The 22,118-nt window shown below is 45.2% G+C and overlaps 1 protein-coding gene across 3 annotated transcripts in view; it reads right to left on the bottom strand.

The window, feature by feature from the left end:
• Positions 1–378: 378 nt before the first annotated feature.
• Positions 379–22,118, bottom strand: part of CNTN6 (contactin 6) — a 155,898-nt gene continuing 134,158 nt past the window's right edge. For all 3 annotated transcript variants that reach the window (XM_005881884.2, XM_014529754.1, XM_014529753.1), the window contains 11 exons: positions 17,593–17,768; positions 17,125–17,242; positions 16,160–16,318; positions 15,912–16,061; positions 14,814–14,884; positions 12,522–12,756; positions 12,149–12,264; positions 9,993–10,179; positions 2,852–2,964; positions 1,482–1,650; positions 379–663 (listed from right to left, as the gene is read on the bottom strand). In XM_005881884.2, the coding sequence (XP_005881946.1) occupies positions 563–663; positions 1,482–1,650; positions 2,852–2,964; positions 9,993–10,179; positions 12,149–12,264; positions 12,522–12,756; positions 14,814–14,884; positions 15,912–16,061; positions 16,160–16,318; positions 17,125–17,242; positions 17,593–17,768 (1,595 nt within the window). In that variant the 3' untranslated portion in view covers positions 379–562. The remainder of the gene's footprint in view (positions 664–1,481; positions 1,651–2,851; positions 2,965–9,992; positions 10,180–12,148; positions 12,265–12,521; positions 12,757–14,813; positions 14,885–15,911; positions 16,062–16,159; positions 16,319–17,124; positions 17,243–17,592; positions 17,769–22,118) is intronic.

Here is a 22,118-nt window from a genome sequence, read left to right as displayed (position 1 = left end):
CTGAACCTCCTAAAAACTGTGTTGGGAAGATCATGTATATGGGTTTATTATTGGGTTCAACTATTTCTTGTCTCCACTTGATTCAGAGATCGAAGCACATCACCCTTGGATTGCTTACATTGTAAATCATCCCAACCATACGCACAGCCTCTTATTTTATTTCTAAATAGGGTGAAAACTTTGAATACTGAAGTAAATTGCCAAGAGCAAGTAAAAAAATGTACATTTTAGCTCTGATAGCTGCAATCTATTTCCTATTTATCTTCCTCATCAAGGGGACTTATTTATACTCTGCATATAAGTCATTTAAAAGCCACAACAGTTAGAAGTCCACAGATTAATTTGGCACCTCCTGAACGTGTGTAATCATGTGCAAACTTTAAAATTCAAAAGAGTTTAAATTGCTTTATTACTGTACCATAGATATTTACAAGCTCTTAATAATATACTTTTTTTTTCTTTGCAAACAAGTCTGTATTAAGAATGCATCTGGGGATGGGGCTGGAGAGGGTATTTACAGAATGATTTGCCTTCAGAAGCCTCACAAGATTTATGGATTCATTCATCGTTCAAGTGGCTGAATAGTAAAACAGTAAAAAATCATGACAACAGACAGGAAGTGGATGCTGGGTTCCCAAACTGGGACTCCTCTGGAACTCAAACCTGAAGAAAACAAAAAGAAAACACAATCTCCTGAGAATAACTAAAAGTCCTTGTTAGCTTCATTCTTCCTGACCCAAATGCATACTATCATCTCTCTCCTAATAGTGTATTTTACAACAAACACTTATTTCATTTACATTATGTTTCACTGTAGGAAGAGCCCTATGCTCTGTCCCAGGATCTGTTTTCAGTGCAAAAATGAACGGATGAAAATGCCCAAATTGGTCGAGTCTGACCCCAGCGAAGATGAGGATTGGCCAACGTGTGGTGGCAGACACAGCTTCAGGCAGACGGGTGAGCGATTCCTCCACAGCAGAAAGAATACATCATTGTTCCACGCTCTGTCTGCCTAGTGTTACCTGCTGAGAACACTGTACTGAGAGGGTCTGTGGCTCAGCCCAGCATAAATGCGGTGATTGATTGGTGATGTCTACCACAGGTATAGGAAAAGCTGAATGTGCACATATTTCATATTTTCTCTCCCTGCTCAGGAGCCTGCACACATCCACAGAAAAGCGTTGTGATTTCTGTCCAATAGGAAGAATCATGCACAATAACCCACAGTTGTTTTTCTCTTTTGTGATTAGAATGAGAAGACAAAATACTGTGTGTGTTATACAAACATGTTGCAAATCTGAGGGATTATTTAAAGAAAAATTGACTCATCGCCTCTTGCTCACAATTTAAAATGGAAACACAGACCTTTTATTTTTTCACCCAACATTTAAACAAAGAGCTGGAATGATTTGTAGAGCCCAGATTTCATGCTGCAGCTGGATTCAAAGTCTACAACAGTGATCAATGGTGACGCTACTCACTGGACATTTTTGGAATCCTGATCTCCTCGCTGCTGCTTCCGTCCCCACCGTCGCTGACTGTCCTTATCTCAATCAGGTAGTCCTCTTCGAATGGGACCAGCAGCTCAGCTGATGTGTTGTTTGTCTCCAAAACGTGGGTTTTACTCTGTCGGTTTTGTCGGTACAGAATCTGAATAAAATGGTGACTCAAGTTAAAGGGACATGAACTTTTCTAAGGTTCAGACAGTCTTAAGGAACACAAAGACACATCATTATAAATAAATGCTGGCCCTGGCTGGGTAGCTCAGTTGGTTGGAGCATCGTCCTGATACAACTAGGTTGCGGGTTTGATCCCTGGTCAGGGCACATACAAGAACCAAGCAATGAATGCATAAATAAGTGGAACAAAAAATTAATGTTCATCTCTCTCTTTGTTTCTCTCTCAAAATCAATCAACAATTAAAAAATTTTAAATTCTGTACTACTTGGATGGAAGTACCCAATCTATGCCCTTTTTTGGAAAATGTAGTGTTAAGAAAAAGATTTGCCGTTTTGTCCAATGCGTCTGAATGAGAGTAGATTTATCTCTATTAATTAAATAGCTCCAGGCTGTCATCTTTGAAGCCTGCTGTGAGAAGCCACTCCTTAGCTGGGCCCCATTTCAGATTTCTGAGTAGATGCATTTGCCAGAGGACATCCATTAGCTCGGATGGAAGGGATGTGCTCGGGGTATCTGACTGGACTCTTGTTTGATTCCTCTAATGATGGTAAATGATCACATCCTACTGCAGCCTCAGTTCTAGAAATTCTATTGGAATAATATTCTTTGACCTCACTCTCATCTCACTCACATTTACTACCCACATAAACCCTCATTGTTTAATGGCAAGGAAAGTCACTTGAAGAAAATTCTTGCAAACTATAGAGTTTTGTTTCTTCATGCTCCATGACACATTATGGGCCTCAAGATATAATACTTTTTCTTTTTCAGATAGATAGATAGATAGATAGATAATTATTTCAGAGAGAGGAAGGGAGAGGGATCAAGAGACAGAAACATCAATGATGAGAGAGTATCATCAATTGGCTGCCTCCTGAACGCCCCCTACTGGGGATAGAGTACACAACCCGGACATGTGCCCTGACCAAGAATTGAATCACAACCTCCTGGTTCATGGGTCAGTGCTCAACCACGGGCCAACACCAGCTGGGCAGGACATAAAACTTTGCAGTGAATAGGTTCACAACAGCAGTTCTAAGTTTCTTCAACACCTATTTTAGAAAGATCCCTCAATTTCCATATGCATGAAATTTGTTTCCTATGTAGCTGTGACATTCCTGGTTCTTTAGTAACTTAATTGCCATGCTTAAAGAGAAAACCAAATAGTCACCTTGTAGCCCAGGACTTCAGACTCATTTTCCATGGTTTTCACGTGCTCCCAGTTCAGGCATAATTTGGAGTTAGTCAGCTTCCACGCAATGTTAGCTGGGGGTTGGCTAGGAGCTTTAAAAAGATAACCAAAGATCTAGATGAATATTCATTAGCTTGTGGTTACTTCCATCAACATGAAAGGGACAGGAACTGCTGGATGATTAGCATGGCAGGAGCTAAAATGTTCTCAAGTTCATTTGAAATAACATATTCTAATTAGAGTAAGCAAATCCATTCAAATTCTGGTCAATTGGGAATGTCTGTGACAAAATAATGGCTTGCCCCATGTCCAAGTATCAATTTATTAATCATTGCTGTTGATTTTGTTTACTCTGCCACATACAACTGGATGGGGAGGGGGGGCTCCTTTACCTAGTGTTCCATTTGGCTGTCAATGTGCATGTCAAACAAATTCAGGTTGTAAACCTTTTACACATATCAACACAGAGGGTTCCTTCTTAGTCATCCTTAGCTCTTTAATCTTGTACCAGGACTCTTTGTAACACAATCAAACCAAGATCTTTTAAGCAAGTCTTAGCAATAAGTTGGGAAGGATGCAGGGTCTCTCTTAGAACTCAGGGCAGGATGGGAACAGCCTCAGGAGCAGCAAAAGGAATGTCAAAAGGCCAAGCGGTTCCCCTCTGCGTCTCCCAGTGCGCACTGCGGCCTTCTCGCTCTGGATCACCCTCTGTCCTCCTCAGTGTTCCCGCAGAAGTCGCGGTGCCCACCACACCCGAGGTTGGAAACCTCCTCTGGTCAGAGACCGTCCAGGCTAGAATTCTTGAGACAAAGCTGACGGCCAAGGTAAACTGGCCACCGTCTATCTTAGCCCATTGACTGGGCTCAGAGGGAGAAAGGTGGATGCCATTTAATACAAAGAGCTGGAACCCAGAGAAAGGAAAGTCATTACAGACTGATGATCATCCCCAAAGGTGTCTATCAGAGTCCAGCCCGTGGTGTTCGCTTCCCTGGGATCACTGTTTTCTGGGAGGAAGCGTGGGAAGTACGGGTTTGGAATCGGCCTTCTGAAGTAATGGATCTGGTCCACCCGGAAAATGTTACATGCGAGAGAGCTGGCATCAGGTCGGGAGGCCACGTATCTAAGAGCCTGCGGCGAATGACAGCTTGAGTCCCACCAGTGCCCCGCCCCCTGATGGCAGGCTAGTGTTCTCCATGACAACACTCTGCTTCTCAGAGCTTGGAGGCCACATGATTATTCTTAAGATTTAAAAAGCTGGTGAGACTAAAAATAACTCAGCTGGGAGGCAGAGGCAGAGATAAAACCGCCCAGCAGGATGGTTTTGGCATCTGACTTCAATTTGTGAGGCTGAAAAAGTGTAATAGTTAACTCATTATGACACGGGTGGAAGTGGAAATGATCTCTTTTGGAGTTTTGACTCAACCACTATTTAACCTGTGGGTGTCCGACATTGTGTTATATGTCCCCCTGCCTCTCCAAGCCCACTGGGGTCCCCCTGTGTTCACCAGCCACTTGCACGTACATCAGCGGAGACCTAGCAGAGAGATGAAGGTTTGCCCTGTGCTCCAACGTGGCTGAGTTCATATTTTATTAGGGTTTATCACACTGACTTGTAGTTATTCTTGCTGATGTGCTTTGTTAATCTTATTGAGAGCATGTGTCTTGTTCAAGTGCATTACCCACCCCAGCACATTTCCTGTATGTTGCATAAAGGACTGGCCATCAGATGGCTGAAGGAAACTACTCAGGGTCCTGTGTGATTCTCTCAGGCCACGTTAATCATGCTCTGGGCTGTGGGCAGATCCACAGGGACACAGCATGGCCAGTCCACTCGTCATGCCGTCCTGTAATCAAGGCTAATTGCCACGGCCACACCTACAGCCGTCCACGTGGATTCACAAGATGGACTGGCCCGGGCATTCCTGGACAACATACACCCAGTCACCACCAAGGGCTGAAGGTTCTGCACGTAGTCAGCCCTCTGTGTCTGCTGCTCAGCATGGTTATTTCCGAAGGACACGGTCTCAGTGATAATCATCCTGTGGATATCCTCCCTCAATTTACCCCAGCGTGCTTTCTCTAATCCTTTTCTGGGCTATAAAACAGCATAAGAATTCTCTCAAGCTATCACAGTTTGGATGTCTAGTTTACTCCTGTGACACATTTCTTTTATCTCTGTTCTTCAAAACAGCACTATCATTAACAACATCGTACGATCAATACAGAGAAAAGATAAATTCCCTCCTTCGACGTCACAGTGATGGATTCTGAGGGTTTCATCTGCTGTGCCTGGGGTTTGATGTGATGGTTTGTTAAGATAAAACTCTTTAATGCTGTGAATCTGTTGGGGAAGCCCAGGCAGGGACAGAACTGACTCCCACCAGCTCCAGCAGGACTGTGGCATGACCCTCAGAGTCTGTCCTGGTGTCTGTGCCCAGCAGAGCAGAGCAGGGCATCCGTGCACATAGAGTGAGGACAGTTCTATGGGGAGTGAGCTCTCAGGATGAGAGGCCAGTGGCCTGGATGACCCGGACTGCCGTCTGGGAGGGAGAGAAAGCTGGGCTTTGCAGCCAGACAGACTTGAGTCTGTCTTCAGTTTCTTCTGAGAGGCCTGGTTTTTGCATCTTTGGAATGAGACTCCAATCTCCTAGTTCATAAATGTTTTCGCTTACATGAAATAAAAGCCGGACCATTCCTCATGTGGTTAGTGGTACATCTTAAACAGCCCAGTATCTGTGCATTCTCTGTGCTGAGAGAGGCAGTTATCTGTGGTGTTATGACATAATCAGTTTTTCAATTGAGTTCAAAGTGGTTTGTTCCTAATAATACAATTTCAAAGTTTGCAAATGATTTACTTCTTAAATATAATTAGAGTACATTCAAGACTTCCCCCTAATAATAGTACTCCTGCTCGAGTTCTTCCTGTGCTTCTGAAAGGCGGATAAAGAGTTCCATCTCAGCCCAGTCAGCATGGCTCAGTGGTTGAGAGTCAACCTATGAACCAGGAGGTCACAGTTCGATTCCTGGTCAGAACACATGCCCAGGTTGTGGACTCAATCCTCAGTAGGGGGTGTGCAGGAGGCTGCTGATCAATGATTATCTCTCATCATTGATGTTTCTACCCTTCTCTCTCCTATGAGTTTTACATAACTGATCAAACTGAATTGCAAATATCTATGATGAAGCTGAAATGTCTATTATCTTGACAAACCAACCATGGTCATGTGGATAACATGAAAGCCGTGTTGTGGATGTTCACATGTGTTGGTCAACAGTAATCTCAACAAACAACCACTTCTCTAATTTTAAAAAATATATATATTTGCAGGCAATTTCCACAGAGTAAGTCATTTCCTGTTAATCAAATGACAGAGCAAGTGGCGCTGGCCCTCCACAGCCCATCGATTTTCCTGTAGATGGCATTTACATTCAACTGGGGTTCACACTGCGAACTCGATTCAAAAAACAACCTCTTATGTTACAGTTCTAAGTAACAGCATGGGGTTGACTTCTGGGGAAGAGAGAGAGAACATGAGTGCAAGATGAAATAAAAGCTTAATGCTCCCTTTATGGCTAAATGTGGGTTGAGTGCATATTTTCAAACAGAAAATCCAGTTCAGAGTGTGGTCAGTCCAGGTCAGGGGCCAGATGGAATGGTCATTTGCAAACGCTTTCTGCTACTGGGTCTGCACTCTTCTTTTGGGGTGGGAGCGGTGCTTTTTGCTTTTGCTTTTCCCCTGGGAGTTGATAGAAGTATTTTTTCTCTCTTTAGCTGTGAATCTAAATTCCATTGAAGTGATGTCTGTGTGGATCACGATGTATTTTCAGTGCCCCTCAGTGGTTTTTGGAAAGACCTCATTTTCACTGGGTTATCACACTGGCTATTACATCACTGATATTTGCTTAAAGAGCCAGCTGTCCTCATTGCCAGCAGCAATGAAAACAGAAGCTAGTGTGTTCCCTCTGTGTTGGGCCCGTTATTCACCAGCTCCCTGCCGCATGAAAATACATGGCCTTCCCCATGCAGCATTCCACCCTACGTACATCTCAGCCTCTTACTTTTCATGGTGCTTCTCATAATTCATGGCTATTTCATGGCCTTTTTTTCTTAAGTTGACTCCTCACTAAAAGAGAAATTGCTGGAAGCAGGGAACTCACCTGTCTTCATCTCCATTAGGCACCTAGCCCTGTGCATGGCTCGTGAGAGGTACTATTTTCTTGAATGATTGATGGAATCATCCTAGCCACCCCCCCAAGTCTGTGTCTTCTCTTTAGCTAGCCCAATCAGAAGGGGCAGAGGTTTTGGTAAATGTGAGTGGACATACGTACGATGGATGATCCTATATCTGATTGAGAACCTAGACAGTGACTGTATACTGTATGGATGTGTGCAGAATTTAGGATTTGGGCTGTCACCACTATTCAGAGGTAACTCTGATGGAAAAGTTGGATGCAGGGACAGCACTTGGAATCAGAGCTGTCTTCAGTGTCTCATTAAAGCCATTGCTCGTTTTTACCTTGGATATCCTTCTGTGACCCTTGAAGGAAATGTCTGAAACACATTTATACAGAGAAGGAGCCCTAACTGGTTTGGCTCAGTGGATAGAGCGTCGGCCTGCAGACTGACTCTATAGACATGTGCACTTATGTTCGTATGTTACACACACACATCAAAATTTATAGTCGGGCCCTAACCGGTTTGGCTCAGCGGATAGAGCGTTGGCCTGCGGACTGAAGGGTCCCAAGTTCGATTCCGGTCAAGGGCATGTACCTTGGTTGCGGGCACATCTCCAGTAGGGGGTGTGCAGGAGGCAGCTGATCAATGTTTCTCTCATTGATGTTTCTAACTCTCTATCCCTCTCCCTTCCTCTCTGTAAAAAAAATCAATAAAATATATTTTTTTTTAAAAAAGAGAGAGGGAAAGGTAAAAGTAGCTATGCCTTCCTACTTTAGGAAATGTCAGGAAAGCAAAATCACCTCCAAAAAAGAAACAGCACCATGTTCCCATGCCCTGAGCCTCCCAGCCTGGCACCCTCCAGGGTACGGTGGGCACATAATGTCCTTCAGTGCTCAGAGAAAACTCTAGGAAAGCACAGTCACCTCTGTTTCTCAGATGAAAAGATGGGTTCTGAGCTATCAACGTATCAGACTTTTCAACAAATAATTAGTTCATGGCTGAGCCAAGATCTCCCAACTTTCTTTCCCTCTGAAGCCCCTTTCCAGCTCTTTCCAGCACAATCTCACAATAAGCCAACGCTGTGGGCACTAAGGAAAATGCACCTGTATTGAAGGGGAAACTGTGGGAGACCGCTGGTGGGAGGAGAAGACATGTGATGTTCAGAGGCATGGCAGGGGCACTAGGATGAGAGAGTCCTTGAATTCAGACATCAGAATGTGAAACTCGAGATCAGCACACCTGCTGCTCCAGGGCTGAGGAGCAAGGGGCTGGACAGGAAGTCTAGAGGGATCGTGGATGATCTTGTATGTATTTCTCTTCATCTTTGTCCTCCACAGTAGAGGAGACAATGAAACTTTGGGATGAGAAGGGGGTGTGGTTCCATTTTAGGAAGGAAAATGTGAGGGCAGTTTGAGGTTTGGACTGAAGATGGGGGAGAGTGGAGGGAAAGAGACTATTCGGTTGGTTAGAAGTGAAGATTGCAAAGCAGCACTTTGTCCGTGGGATCGAGACTTTCAGAGAACCTATGTTCATAGCAGGTCAGATGCCGCAACACCACCTTCCCAAGCACATGTTTTCTCAGATGTAGGAGCTGAAATACTAAGCACCTTGTTTGATTTTAATAATTTAATGAGATGATGTAGAAAATTGACACAGGGTCTGGGACACAGAGGTGCTCAATATTTTGTAACTTTCATGGGAAGAATAAGGGTCCCCAAACATGTCCATATCCTGAGTCCTAGAGCCCATGGCTACATTATTCTGCTTCCCAGAGCCCATGGCCACGTGACTCTGACTCCCAGAGCCCATGACTATGTTAGTCTAAGTTCAGGAAATTTGTAACTCTTTTTCATCAGAACTCAGAGACTAAAGAATGTGTCATAAAAATCCTGTTAACAAATAATTTATGTTCATCAATGATAAGGAGTATAAGACATTATGCAGTCATGAAAAGAGAATTGCAAATTACATATTGCAATTCTCCTGAAGTCGTATCTGATCAGACCTTTCCCTAGCTGTTGCTGTGCCGCATGTTATGAAATATTTGTGCAAATCCAGACTCATATGTAGTAGGTCCTGCCTCTGTGGCAGATAGTGGCTGATGATTAAGGGAAACATAAAGAAGCAGAGGAGTTGATTTTTGGATCTCAGGGGCTTCCAGGTCAACTAGGGATAAGATGTCCTAGAAGGAAAGACCTAGATGGTCTGACAGTGCAGGGTCCACTGGAGCACTCTAGGACTCAACTGAAGAACAGATGACAGGAGGCACTAATGAAAGTATGTCCTGGACACATCCTATTTCTTCTCCCCCTCACTCCTGCACAAAACCCTAAGAGGGGACAGTTCCACTCTGTCCACATTGTGCACAGTAGGGTGTTGAAACTGAAAGGTTATATAAACACTTAACATTCCCGGGATGGGAGGTCCGGTATTAGGCTCAGGCTGGGAGGGGGCGTCACAGTCCATGTGCTTCAGCACTGCACCAGCTGTATTTCATCTACATCAGGGATGGGGAACTTCTAGCCCTCGGGCCATATAAGGCCCGTGAAATCATGTGGTCTGGCCCTGCCAAGGCATTAGGGGTAAGTTAATGAAATGTTTGACCAAATGTAGCAGACTAAGTTTTAAGTTGACAATTTTGTATGGCCCACAAATAATGTTATAAATATGCAAATGGCCCTTGGTAGAAAAAAGATTCCCCACCCCTGATCTATATACTTAGAATAGTTCCTCTTTGGAATTCCAAAAATATCAAAATGGTTTATTTTGATTGTTACCACAAAGTTTCAACAATTATCCAGATTTAACAGACAAGCCAATCACCAATCAACCAAACAAAGCAATCAGTGAAGGATGAGGGGGAGGAGAGGAGGGAAGGCTAAATGAAGGCACGAGGTTCTTTTCATGGCTGCTGCTGCTGCCTGGAGGGTGAGGGATACTTACGGGACTTCTTGGTCGTGACGTTGACTGGGGGGCTTGAGGGCCCCGTCCCACCAGTGTTGTAAGCTCTGACGGAGGCAAAGTAGATGGTGTTGGCCTTTAGCCCCATGATGGTCTTGGTTGTGACATTTCCATGGACTCTGACCTTACCAATCATGGGTTCCCTGGAGTCATCCGTCCAGTATAAGACCTGGTCATGGAAACAGAGGGAGGGGTCATGGTTTCCCTGTAACCAGCAGGCAGCAGACCAGAGCATAAATGGCAGGATAACTCTCATTAAATGGGTTATACAATAACAGCAAAATACAGTCTACTCTTTATAGGGAACAAATCAAAAATACAAATTCACAATGGAAAATAGAGAACTTGTGGGGTTTTTGTTTTGTTTGTTTTTTTAGATTGCAAAAATAAAATATTTCATGAGATATTTAAAGATGATCAACTTGAACTGGCCATTAGGTTCAATGGTTGAGTATCAACCAATGAACAAGAAGGTCACAGTTCAATTCCCAGTCAGGGCACATGCCTGGGTTGCAGGCTTGATCCCCAGTAGGGGCCGGCCGGAAGCAGCCAATCAATGATTCTCTCTCATCATTGATGTTTCTATCTTTCTCCCTCCCTCCCTCTCTAAAATCAATAAAAATATGTATTTTTTAAAAACTTCTATACTCTTTTAAAAAAATAAATAAGGGTTATCAGTTGGAATAAAGGATATATAAGTCAGACCCAAACAGGATTCATACCATGGATCAGAGACTTCTGGTATGATGCTTTGCTGTTCACATTTCCTCTGGAGTTCTTTGAATAACAGGTTAATTAATAATTCAGCTTATACTGAGCCTTTCCTATGCATTAGCACAGCTTCAGGCACATTGAAAAAGACAACAGAGAATCAGGTGTGGGACCTGCCTTCAGGCCCCTTACCGTCTAGTTAAGAGGTTAGAATATAGAGGCTGTCCCCCAAAACACATGTGCACACTTGAACAGCTGGTAGCTCAATTGATGTTTCTTCCTTTTCAGCCAGACTAAGCTTTGAACAAAGGAAATTCATCCTCAAAAGACACTGGAAGTGTGAAAATGCAGTTGAAGTACACACACTGCCTCTACGATTATTTAAAGTGGGTAGACCTTTTGGGGGAACACCCTGCGTGTGTGAAAAGAGAGCCGAGGACTGTTTCCAGGAAGTGGTACAGGAATCAGTGCTCTGAGGATGAGAAGAAAGACCATGTGAGGCACGATGAGAGGATTCCAGAGAAGGGAGACTAGACTGAACCCAGGGAGGAGAACGGGGCTGGGCTCTGAGGTGGAGGTGCGGCACTCCAGGCCTGGAGGGGTGAGACACCTGCCCCGGGAGTACGCCTTTATGTTCGGATCAGAGGCTTCGTGTGAAAAGAAAAAACAAAGAAGACTGCGAGGCACGGTGAAAGAGGTTTAGAATTACACTTTATTCTAACTCCAAAATAACCTGTGTCACCCAGGAATAAGTCTTATTTCTCTGTAGAAATGAAGGTTCACACAAAAGAAGTGATTTGCCTCACTCTACATAGGCGATGTCTATAAATGAGAAGAATGAGGAGAATCTAGGATTTTTCTTCTCACTTCACTATCTTCACCATGATGACCTTTCTTTCTTCATATTTTTATTGATTTCAGAGAGGAAGGGAGAGGGAGAGAGAGAGAGATAGATCCATGATGAGAATCGTGGATCGGCTGCCTCCTGCACGCTCCACACTGGGGATCGAGCCCGTAATCCAGGCATGTGCCCTAATCAGGAATCGAACCATAACCTCCTGGTTTATAGGTAAGACACTCAACCACTGAGCCATGCCTGCCGGGCAAGATGACCTTCTTTTCAAACCGTGTTCTGGCTCTTGGCTCAGAGCAGGTGTCCCCTTGAAATTCTTCTACGGTTTAAGATGGGGAGGGGGTTTAGAGGTTCCCTCTCCCTGGAAACCCACAGGACTGCAGTGGGAATAATCAAATGAGGTCACCTCGGATCACCTTTTAAGTGCCACCCTTGGCTGATGTGCCTGATGGAGAGATCATGGCCCCGGACACCACCACCCCCTAACGCTTTGGACACCCACTGCTGTTATGGAGCAGCAGACTGGCCCTGGGAGCCTGGAGTGTGCAGAGGAGAGGGGACCTCAGTGGCTCACCTCGTAGCCCAGCACGCGGCCCGTGATTCTGTTCCAGGCGATGGCCGTCCACGAAACCTCCATCTCAGAAGCAGAGAAACTCTGGGCAGAGGTTCCCCGAGGGGCCAGCTGAGGCTCTGCCGTCGGAGGAAGACACAGCATCGTTAGTCGAGGGGTTCATTGGAACAAGGACGCAAAATACACCCAGGGCCTGGCCTGCATGGCTCACTGGTTGAGCATCGACCTGTGAACCAGGAGGTCATGGTCCAATTCCCGGTTCAGCATCATGGATGTTTCTCTCTCCCTCCCTCCCTCTCTAAAAATCAATAAAAACATATTAAAAACAAATATCCCTGGAGCCTCAGAGGACCACCCAGTGCTGGGCACCACTTACCGTCCTCCCCGGAGTAGACGATGGACACGGTGCTCAGGGCCCCTTCCCCCTCGCTGTTGTACACGCCCACTTTGACCTCGAAGGGAGAGAGCGGGGTGACGCTTTCGTTTCTGTACACGAATCTCGATGCCTCCACGGACGGGACTCTCTCCTTGGTCCAGGTGGCCGAGCCCACGGGCCGCAGCATGACCAGGTAGCCAAACTCCCCGCCATTCTGCAGTTCCTCCGGGATGGGCTTGGGCAGAAGTGACCACCACTGAGTGTTTGCAGTTAGTTTATGGAGCTCTTATCGTGTTTACCAAACACAGATATTCACCCTGGTTCATGAAGCAGTGAAAAATCAGACTACTTCCATTTGGAATGCCAGTTGGGAAATGATTCCAATGAAAGATGCTCATGCTCATGGGACAAGGCTCAACCAATGGAGCCACACCGCTGGCTACGTGCCTATATTTCTTTTATTGACTTCAGAGAGGAAGGGAGAGGGAGAGAGAGAAACATCAATGATGAGAGAGAATCATTGATCGGCTGCCTCCTGCACGCCCCCACACTAGGGATTGAGCCTGCAACCCAGGCTGTGCCCTGACCAGGAATCGAACCATGACCTCCTGGTTCATAGGTCAACGCTCAACCACTGAGCCACGCCAGCCAGGCTTATAGTCATGTTTTATATGAGATATTCCCCGCTGGCAGCTCAAACCTGGATGTATTAGGAAGTATAAATTAGGGTAAGACATGAATAAATATATTGTTAAAAAAGGAATTAGTAGTTACCACATCCTCCAAATTAGATAGCATGTCTAGGTTATTGGAAGCAAAGCAAAAAACACAAACCCCACAGTATTTGGCTCTGGAGGAGACAGGAGGGTGTTTATTTCAGGAGATTGTACCTCGATGTTCGTTCACGAGCAGCAATCTGGGGTACCAGCCAAGCTGTCATCAGGAACACAAGGGGGGATTCTCGCTGAATTCAGAGTGAATTTGAAAAACCAGGGGGTATGACTTCCCCCACAGCAGCAGTGAGTTAGGCCTGACAAGGTCTCTCTCTCCCCAAGTTCTTTTTCAACCCACAGCTCAGACCTGACATGAGGTTCCATCCTTGCCCGAGCACCCAGACCTTTTGACAATTCACAACATCAGGATGTTTGTACCCCCTCTGTTTAAACTAAGCTGGTGTTCATGGAACTGAAAGAGTCACTCCATGCCTGCCTTCTGACGCTCACACTAACATGTGTCTCCTCCTAAATGCACACATTCCTTAGAGGCCTGGCACCAGCAGGGTTGGGCTCGGTGATGCTAGGATGAATATAAGTGGGGAACTGTGTTCGTGAATCCATGAATGGAGCTCCTGCAAGATTCTGCATATCCGATATCCCAAGAAAAACACACATAGGAAATGACTTTAATTTTCACCATAAACTTTTTCTGTAAAGGGCCAAGTAGTAAATATTTTAAGCATCAGGGGCCATATGGTCTCTCCCAGCAGCGTGAAAGCAGTCATATGTAACATGACAAGAATGGGTACGGTGGTGGGAATTCATTTATGAAAACAGGGAGCAAGCAGATCCGGCCTGTATGCCTTGGTTTGTGGAATCTTGCATTTAAAGAGAAAGGACACAGCCAGGCTGGCATGGTTCAGTGGTTGAGCATCGACCTATGAACCAGGAAGTCACGGTTCAATGGTTCAATTCCTGGTCAGGGCAACTTGCCAGGGTTGCAGACTCGATCCCCATTGTGGAACGTGTAGGAGGCAGCAGATCAATGGGTCTCTCTCATCATTGATGCTTCTATCTCCCTCTCCCTCTCCCTCTCCCTCTCCCTCTCCGATATCAATAAATATCTATTTTTTAAAAAGCCAGAGTGCATTTTAATCAGTGCAAAAGGGGCCTATACATTCATACTTAAGAAGAATGACATACAAGCTACTCCGCCTGCTAAGCTTCCATCTATGTGTGGGATGGACAGGCTGGAGGGTTGAAAGCAAGGAGAGGAAACAGCTGCTGTCTAAGTCTAACTCACAGGTTGTGAATAGCCACGTCCAGCATCAGATGCTGATGAGCACACTGCCGGCCCTTCCACGTGCACCGAGGGCGCTTTCCTTGCATTTGGAAGAAAACTGTGCTCACTAAGTCACACCCTCTCCCTGTAGTAGGAATGAGGTGTCTCCAGCCCCTCGCTACATCAGCAGTCTTTCCTGCCCAGGGTTTTTATGGGCCCAGCTTGTTTTTCCCTGTTCTTCCTGGCCAGCTACATCGTTTTCCTTCCAAATAACTCAGCTGGACAGAAAATTACCTCCCAGGTAACGACCAGTTCAGACCGGCTTCCTCCTCCTCCCTGGATGTTGGTTGGAGCCACAATGGGGACTGAAAGCAAGGAGAGAAACATGGCCGTGGTTAGGGATGTGCGTCTACCTCCGGAGGGTTGGCGCAAGGGTCTCACCTCTCAGGAGCTCCCGTGGCAGCTGGGAGGGAGCCCAGCATCCTTAATGAACACAAATGATGTTTACTCAGACCCAAGCTTCGGAGGGGACAGCCTGGTGTCGGAGACATGAGCACCCCAGCTCCAGGATTAATTAACAGGCGAGTAACATCATGTATCTGACATTATTATGCATCATCCGCTAATTGGCAAGACGATGTTCCATTCAGATGGGGAGAGTGACACGGTGATTTACTGCCTGATTATGCAGCTGTGCCGGGAACACGTTTCCCAGCCAGATATTAATTAGTCCCCTTTCTTCTTCATAAACACATGAAAGTCGTTTTTCTGTTTGGTTGACATCAGGATGTTTGAACACTTAAAAATAAATTCTTAAATGCTAGATAATTAAATGAATTCCTATTTTATGACCCTGTGTTTGAATCACAAGTCGCTGGGTACAGAACAAACCGAGGCTGCCTCGAACTTCTCGCCCCCTAAATGCCACTGATAACAGTGGTGAGTGTGTGAGTATTCTGGTATGTAATCAGAATGGAGTTTGACTTTTACATGCAGAAATGTTTTAAAAATCCTTTTTCCTGAAATGATGACAGAAGCACCCCAAATCTGTGAAGATGCATAACTTGGCTGGACAAGCTTCTCGTGAGACAGGCAGAAACCCATCTGCATCTACGACTCTGCAGATTCTCTCTTGGTTCTGAAAGTCTCGGAGACGAGAGGGCAGCTTCAGAAAAACTCTCTTCTGACCTGTCTGCCACACCATCACCATCTCCTACTGGGCGCACGCGCCCTTGGGAGAAAATGCATGTGCTTTGTGCCCATGACCACGGGGGCATGAGGCTGGTTCTCTGTCTCTGGTTGGGGCAGGGATGCTGCGCGGTGTGCTGTGTTTTCTGTAAGAACTGTGCCCTCCAGGGTCTCCCAGGGTTTGAGAAGCCATTGATTTCTTACCGGATGCTTTGGTTCTCAGCAATTCGGATGCTTTGCTTGGCTCTCCAATCCCTATGCTGTTCCCAGCAAGGACACGAAACTCGTACTCCACCCAGGGAATCAGGCCCACCACGGTCGCATTGTACGTCTGACCGTTGAGAATCTCTGGAACTAAAACAAAGGGGACACTGGGTAAAAACAGTCCATCAATCCATCAAACAACACACCATTGGTTTTGCCGAATTATCCAAAACACGCGAGGCACTTACCCGTGGAGACAGCCTGCCACCCCACAGAAAACGGCGTCCGTGCCTGGATGGTGAATATCTGGATGGGGCTGTTATTGTCCGAGCCAGGCTGCCAGCTGAGCTGGGACGTGGTGCTGGAAATGTGTTCCACTCTCACCTCCTCGGGGGGACCTGGGGGGCCTTCAAGCACAGGTTTTATGGTGACCTTATTGGAAATGATGAAATGAGTTGATTTGGGATAAGGAATCGTTTCTTTTTTTCTGTTATACTTACAAAATAAAAGATGGAACCTAATATATTTTAGCACATTAGATAAAGCCCTATTAATTCAGCTTACACAGTGAGAGATTAGCTTGAAATGCTTCCTTTGAAGATTAGGAAATGCCAGCCATGGGGTGGGGGAATATCATCTGATAAGAAGCTAATCTCAAACGGTGAGAGCCTCTTGGGGCCGCTCCTCTCAAAAGCTCCCTCAAGTGAATGCAGCTCTTAGGGAGAAGTTGGGAACTCAGGCTTGGACCCCGCTCTACGAGACAGTTTAGTATAGATAGAGGACCTGCCGAGTCCAAGGGGCTGACGGTGCGGGCAAGTCTGACCATTCCTTAGGAACAGGCAAAACCTACTCAGTGCAGCATCCATTGTCATACCACCCAGACCCTGGGGTCTTGGGATTTAGAAAATTAAAAAAATATATACTTCCACCCAGTTGGTGTGGCTCAGTGGTTGAGCGTTGACCTAGGAACCAGGAGGTCACGGACGTACCCAAGTTGTGGGCTCAATCCCCAGTAGGGGGTGTACAGGAGGCACCTGATCAATGATTCTCTCATCATTGATGTTTCTCTCAACTCTCCCTTCCTCTCTGAAATTAATAAAAATATATTTTTAAAAATCTTTTCTATTTATTTCACTTCTTTATCATGATGTGGTTAATTAAGGACTTGCCATTTACAGATGAACATTTCTCACTGCTCATGTATGTCACGCACCTCTGACAATGATTTCAGCCACAGCCGACAAGTTCTCTAGGGCTGTTGTCACTGCGCAGAGATATCTCCCTGAGTGACTTAACTGGATATTCCTTATCATCAGGTCTCCCACAGATCCCTGCAGGCAGAAAGGGAAAAGGGGGTAAAAACATAAATAGGCCCAGCAGGTCCTAAGATTTCACAGCTGCATCAACATCCAATATGGGGCTGCAGTGAAATTGGGAGATACACTAGTATCACTCGTTTCCCATATGATCCCCGTGACTGTGTCCTTTGTCATAATTGTCTCTAGAATGCAAGCAAGTCCATGAAAGACATAAAACAAAATAAAACACACACAGATGCAGCTTCATAAAGAGACAGTGATTACCGCGCAAATAAATACTGGGGGAGTCACAACAAAAGACGTTAATTCAGGGAAAAGGCTTGAGTCAACTTATTAAGTACTTAGAATTGTCAGCAACTTACTCCTCCAATCCTTTCAAAATGAGCCGCATCCTTTTTTAAGTCTATGATGTGTCCATTGAAAGACCAAACAAATGTGACCTCCATGGAGGGGTCATGGGACACCTGGCAGGTCAGGACGATGCTCTCACCCACGGTGACGTCCATTGGGGAAGGTGGCTCCGTGATAATGGTCCGTTCTGTGAAGAAAGAACATCGCTCTCATAAAAGCTCATCAGGTACTGGCACGTGGCTATGAGACACATCCTCTGAGTGACTTTGCAATTGTTTGAAATCTTACACATACAACTCAGAGTTCTGCTCTTTTCAAGATGAAAAATTCCACCCCCTTTTTAATGTCTCTGCATTAACCAGTTTAGCTTACTTAGTAATCATGTAATAAAATTAAATACACAGTTTTTTGTTTGTTTTTCAAAATATATTTTTAGTGATTTCAGAGAGGAAGGGAGAGGGAGAGAGAAACATCAATGATGAGAGAGAATCATTGATTGACCACCTCCTGCACGCCCCACACTGGGGATGAAGTCACAACCTGGGCATGTGCCCTGACCAGGAATGGAACGATGACCTCCTGGTTCATAGGTCAATGCTCAACCAGTGAGCAACACTGGCCTGGCTAAAGACAGTTTTATTCATAGTTTATATGAAAACTAGTGGCCTGGTGCACAAAATTCGTGCGTGGGGGGGGGGTGTCCCTCAGCCCAGCCTGCACCCTCTCCAATCTGAGACCCGTCAGGGGATGTCCGACTGCTGGTTCAATGTCCGACTGCTGGTTCAGGGATCGGGCTTAAACTGCAGTCTGAGATCCCTCTTGCAATCCAGGACCACTGGCTCCTAACTGCTCAACTGCCTGCCTTCCTGATCACCCCTAACCACTCTGCCTGCCGGCCTTCTTACCCCCAACTGTCCCCCCTTGCTGGCCTGATTGCTCCCAACTGCCCCCCACTGCCAGCCTGCTCACCCCCAACTGCCCCCCCACTGGCCTGATCCCCCCCAGCTGCCCTCCCCTCCTGGCCTGATCACCCCTAACTGCCTCTGCCTCAGCCCCGCCACCATGGCTTTGTCCAGAAGGACGTCCAGAAGTTCTCCCGGACGGTCTCCCGGTCTAATTAGCATATTACCCTTTTATTAGTATAGATAGAGGCCTAGTGCATGGGTGGGGGCTGGTCGGTCTGCCCTAAATGGGGTCCCAGATCAGGGTGGGGGTCCCCTTGGGGGCGAGGCCAACCTGGGCAAATGGCCTGTGGCAGTTTGTAGGCCGGCCACACCCCTGTCAGGGTAGGGGTCCCCACTGGGGATAGTGCCAGCCTGGGCAAGGGGCTGGGGTGGTTTGCAGGCTGGCCACGCCCCCCATCAGGGTGAGGGTCGTTTTGGGCCAGTTTGCAGATGGGCCAAGCCCCCAGCTTTGTTGGGAAGGACGTCTGGAAGGTCTCTGGAAGGTCTAATTAGCATATTACCCTTTTATTAGTATAGATAGCTTATAGAAAAAACAAACACTGTGGACTTCTAAAGATAGCATTCCGTACCGGAGGAGGCACCACACCATTTTTTCCCTGAAATTCCAGCCACAACATTAGAGTCACACAGTGGCTCCAGCTCTCAGTGGTCTATGGTGCTCCCATGTACAATGACTCGAACTATGTCACTGAGATCCTAACAACAGTATTTTAGAGAGCTGTATAGTCAGACGTCTACACTTATGAGTGTGAACAGAACAGATTCTACTTCTGACACCATTGTGATAATAATGTTCCATTTTCACTGAAGATGCAATGGAAAACGTTGTCCCTTGTTATCCGGATTTGCAACGTTAGAATCATACATCGGTCATTACCAATCTTCCCTCTAGAAATACTGGCCCCAATGTCAATACCTGTTCCACTGACCAAAGTGTCAAAGGAGGAGTCTTCCGTGTCCCAGCCAGGCTCCTGGTCCTGCTATTTCTCTGATTTAGGGACTCCTAGTGACAGATCATTTCTGTCTACAAGGGTTCGCTCCACGGCCATGGCCACTCCAGCCAGAATTTGCAGTGCACCATGCACTGCCCAGGCCAACCTCCCAGAGAACAGGAGTGAGAGTGGTTCTCAGCAGCGGAAACACAATCTTTGATGCTACAAATTTGGACCTAAATTGGTGGCTGCCTACCTTTCTGATGGGTATCTGGAAGTTCCTTATACTCTTTCCTCAACTTTTCTGTGTTTGTTAATTTTCAGTAGCAACAAAAGAAAGACAGAAAGAAAATGATCGGAGAGGGGATGGAGTAATATTTATTATTCAGAATAGAGGGACACCTTTCCCATTCAGCTTTTAAAGTGATGAGGATGGCCCAGTGGTTGAGCATCCAACCAGGAACCATTCCCAGTCAGGACACATGCCCAATTTGTGGGCTCGATCCCCAGTAGGGGGCGTGCAGGAGGCAGCCAATAGATGATGTTTCTTTCTGATTGATGTTTCTAACTCTCCCTCTCCCGTCCTCTCTAAAATAAATAAATAAATAAATAAATAAATAATAAATGAATACAGTGATGAGGACTGATCACTTTTAGAAGATTATCCAAAATACAAATGACAATATTCATGAAGAGTTCATAAAGTGACAGAATTTTAATAGTTACTATTTTCCGTCTATTTCTGTGAGATGAAAATCATATAAAAGCTACTTGATCTAACAATCCTATTCTTAAGAAGAATAAGGGAAGGTTTCACAAAATAGATGCCATCTTCCATGAACAGTTTTACTGTTTACTCAGATCCTCACCGTTAATAGAGTCTGATATGTCCAGAGCACCCCAGGAGACATGCAAACTAATTATTCCAAAACTTCTGTCAGAATTGTTTAGCCTTATTTCTTTAAACATAGGTAGAGCTTGTGCCTATACTAATGGCCAAACACACTTTAACACACATCAGGATCCCCAACGATATTTTCAGAAGCCAGGGGATGCCAATCCAATGTGCAATTGGTCTTTCCTGGCCATGCAGGACATGCTATTTTTGTTTGTTTCTTTTGTACCTTCAGCTCAGTTGAAACCTCCATTTGTGAGTGACAATCTTTCAGTGTCACTGTTCAAAATAATGACGGCTCAGGTGTCTCTGAAGTTATCAACTCCCCTTAAAAGATGGGGAAATGCAGAAGAAAAATCACCGTAACTTTCTCCCTCGGCTCAGACCTGTGGTTCCGCCTTCATTTGTCTCTGACATTGTAGGAAATGTTGCTAAGATACCAATAGAAAGGCAACGAGTGTATAAATAGCACATCAGACAGGTGATAACATTCCCCAATCTTTTCTCTCATGAGTTAACTTGTGAAAATCAGAAATAAATACTTTTAAAATTTGGTCCCCTTCCTAATTCTTCAGATCTCAAATTGTCCTACCTATAAAAATATTAACCCTTCATATCACTCTCAATTTCTTCTTCCATTTATATATTTCACTCTGGGATAATATTCCTTCTAAACCTATGAACAGCATTAGCATTTTGGTGTATATTTGAAAGTGACATATTTTCTTAGGGTTGATGTGTGTGTGTATGAAAGCATTTTTATTTTGTCTTCCTATGGGAGGATACTTTTGCTGGGAATAGAATTCTCACTGGTATTGTTTTTCAGCTCTTTGAAAAGGCCATTCCACTGTATCCTGGACTCCTTTATTGCTGCTGCTACTTCCACTTTCAGACTTATTGTTGTCCTTTTGAAAATAATGCATGTTTGTATCAGGATGAATTGTCTTTCCTTTGGTTTCATTACTATGTGCTTATTTAAACTTCCCTTTATGTATGTATCCTCAGTGGGGCTTATACAATTTCCTGAGTAGGATGCTTGCTGTCATTTTCAGTTTATTTTTTTAATTATGACAAATATTGCTTCCAGTATTGCTGATGCCTCGCTTTCTCTTCCACATCTCCACACCTGGAGGAACTGCCATTTCACCTATGTCAGATCCAATCACCACGTCCCACACGCCCCTTAGGGTCTATTCTTGCTCCATGTTGTGGTCTGGATATTATCTATTCACAATCCTCCCGTTTAGTGATCCTCTTGTTGCTGTGTCTAACCTTGCATTAAGTCACTCTATTTTCTTAATTTCACCTTTTGTATTTTTCAGTTCTGGAATTTCAAATTGATTTGTAATAGATGGCATTTCTCTTCTTCTCCTCCTCCTCCTTCTTTTCCTCCTCCTCCTCTTCTTTTTCCCACAATCCTCGCCTGAGGATTTTTTCCACTAATTTTCAGAGAGTGGAAGGGAGGGAGGAAGGGGAAAGAGAGAGAAGCATTGATGTGAGAGAGTGATTGATTGGTTTCCTTTCACACTCACCCAGATGGAGGCTGGGCATAGAACCTACAACCCAGGTACATGCCCTTGACCAGGAATTGAACCTGAGAACCTTGGAAGCATAGACCAAGCTCTAACCACTGAAAGGAACCAGCCAGGGTGCATTTCTCTTCTTAAATTCTTCATCATCTCATCTATTTTTTTACCATATTCATCACAATTGTTTTGAACCCCTTGTCTGATAACATCTATATT

The sequence above is a fragment of the Myotis brandtii genome, unplaced genomic scaffold (assembly GCF_000412655.1).
Source record: "Myotis brandtii unplaced genomic scaffold, ASM41265v1 scaffold693, whole genome shotgun sequence".
NCBI classification, from domain to species: Eukaryota; Metazoa; Chordata; class Mammalia; order Chiroptera; family Vespertilionidae; genus Myotis; species Myotis brandtii.
This window is presented reverse-complemented; position numbering and strand designations above follow the sequence as displayed.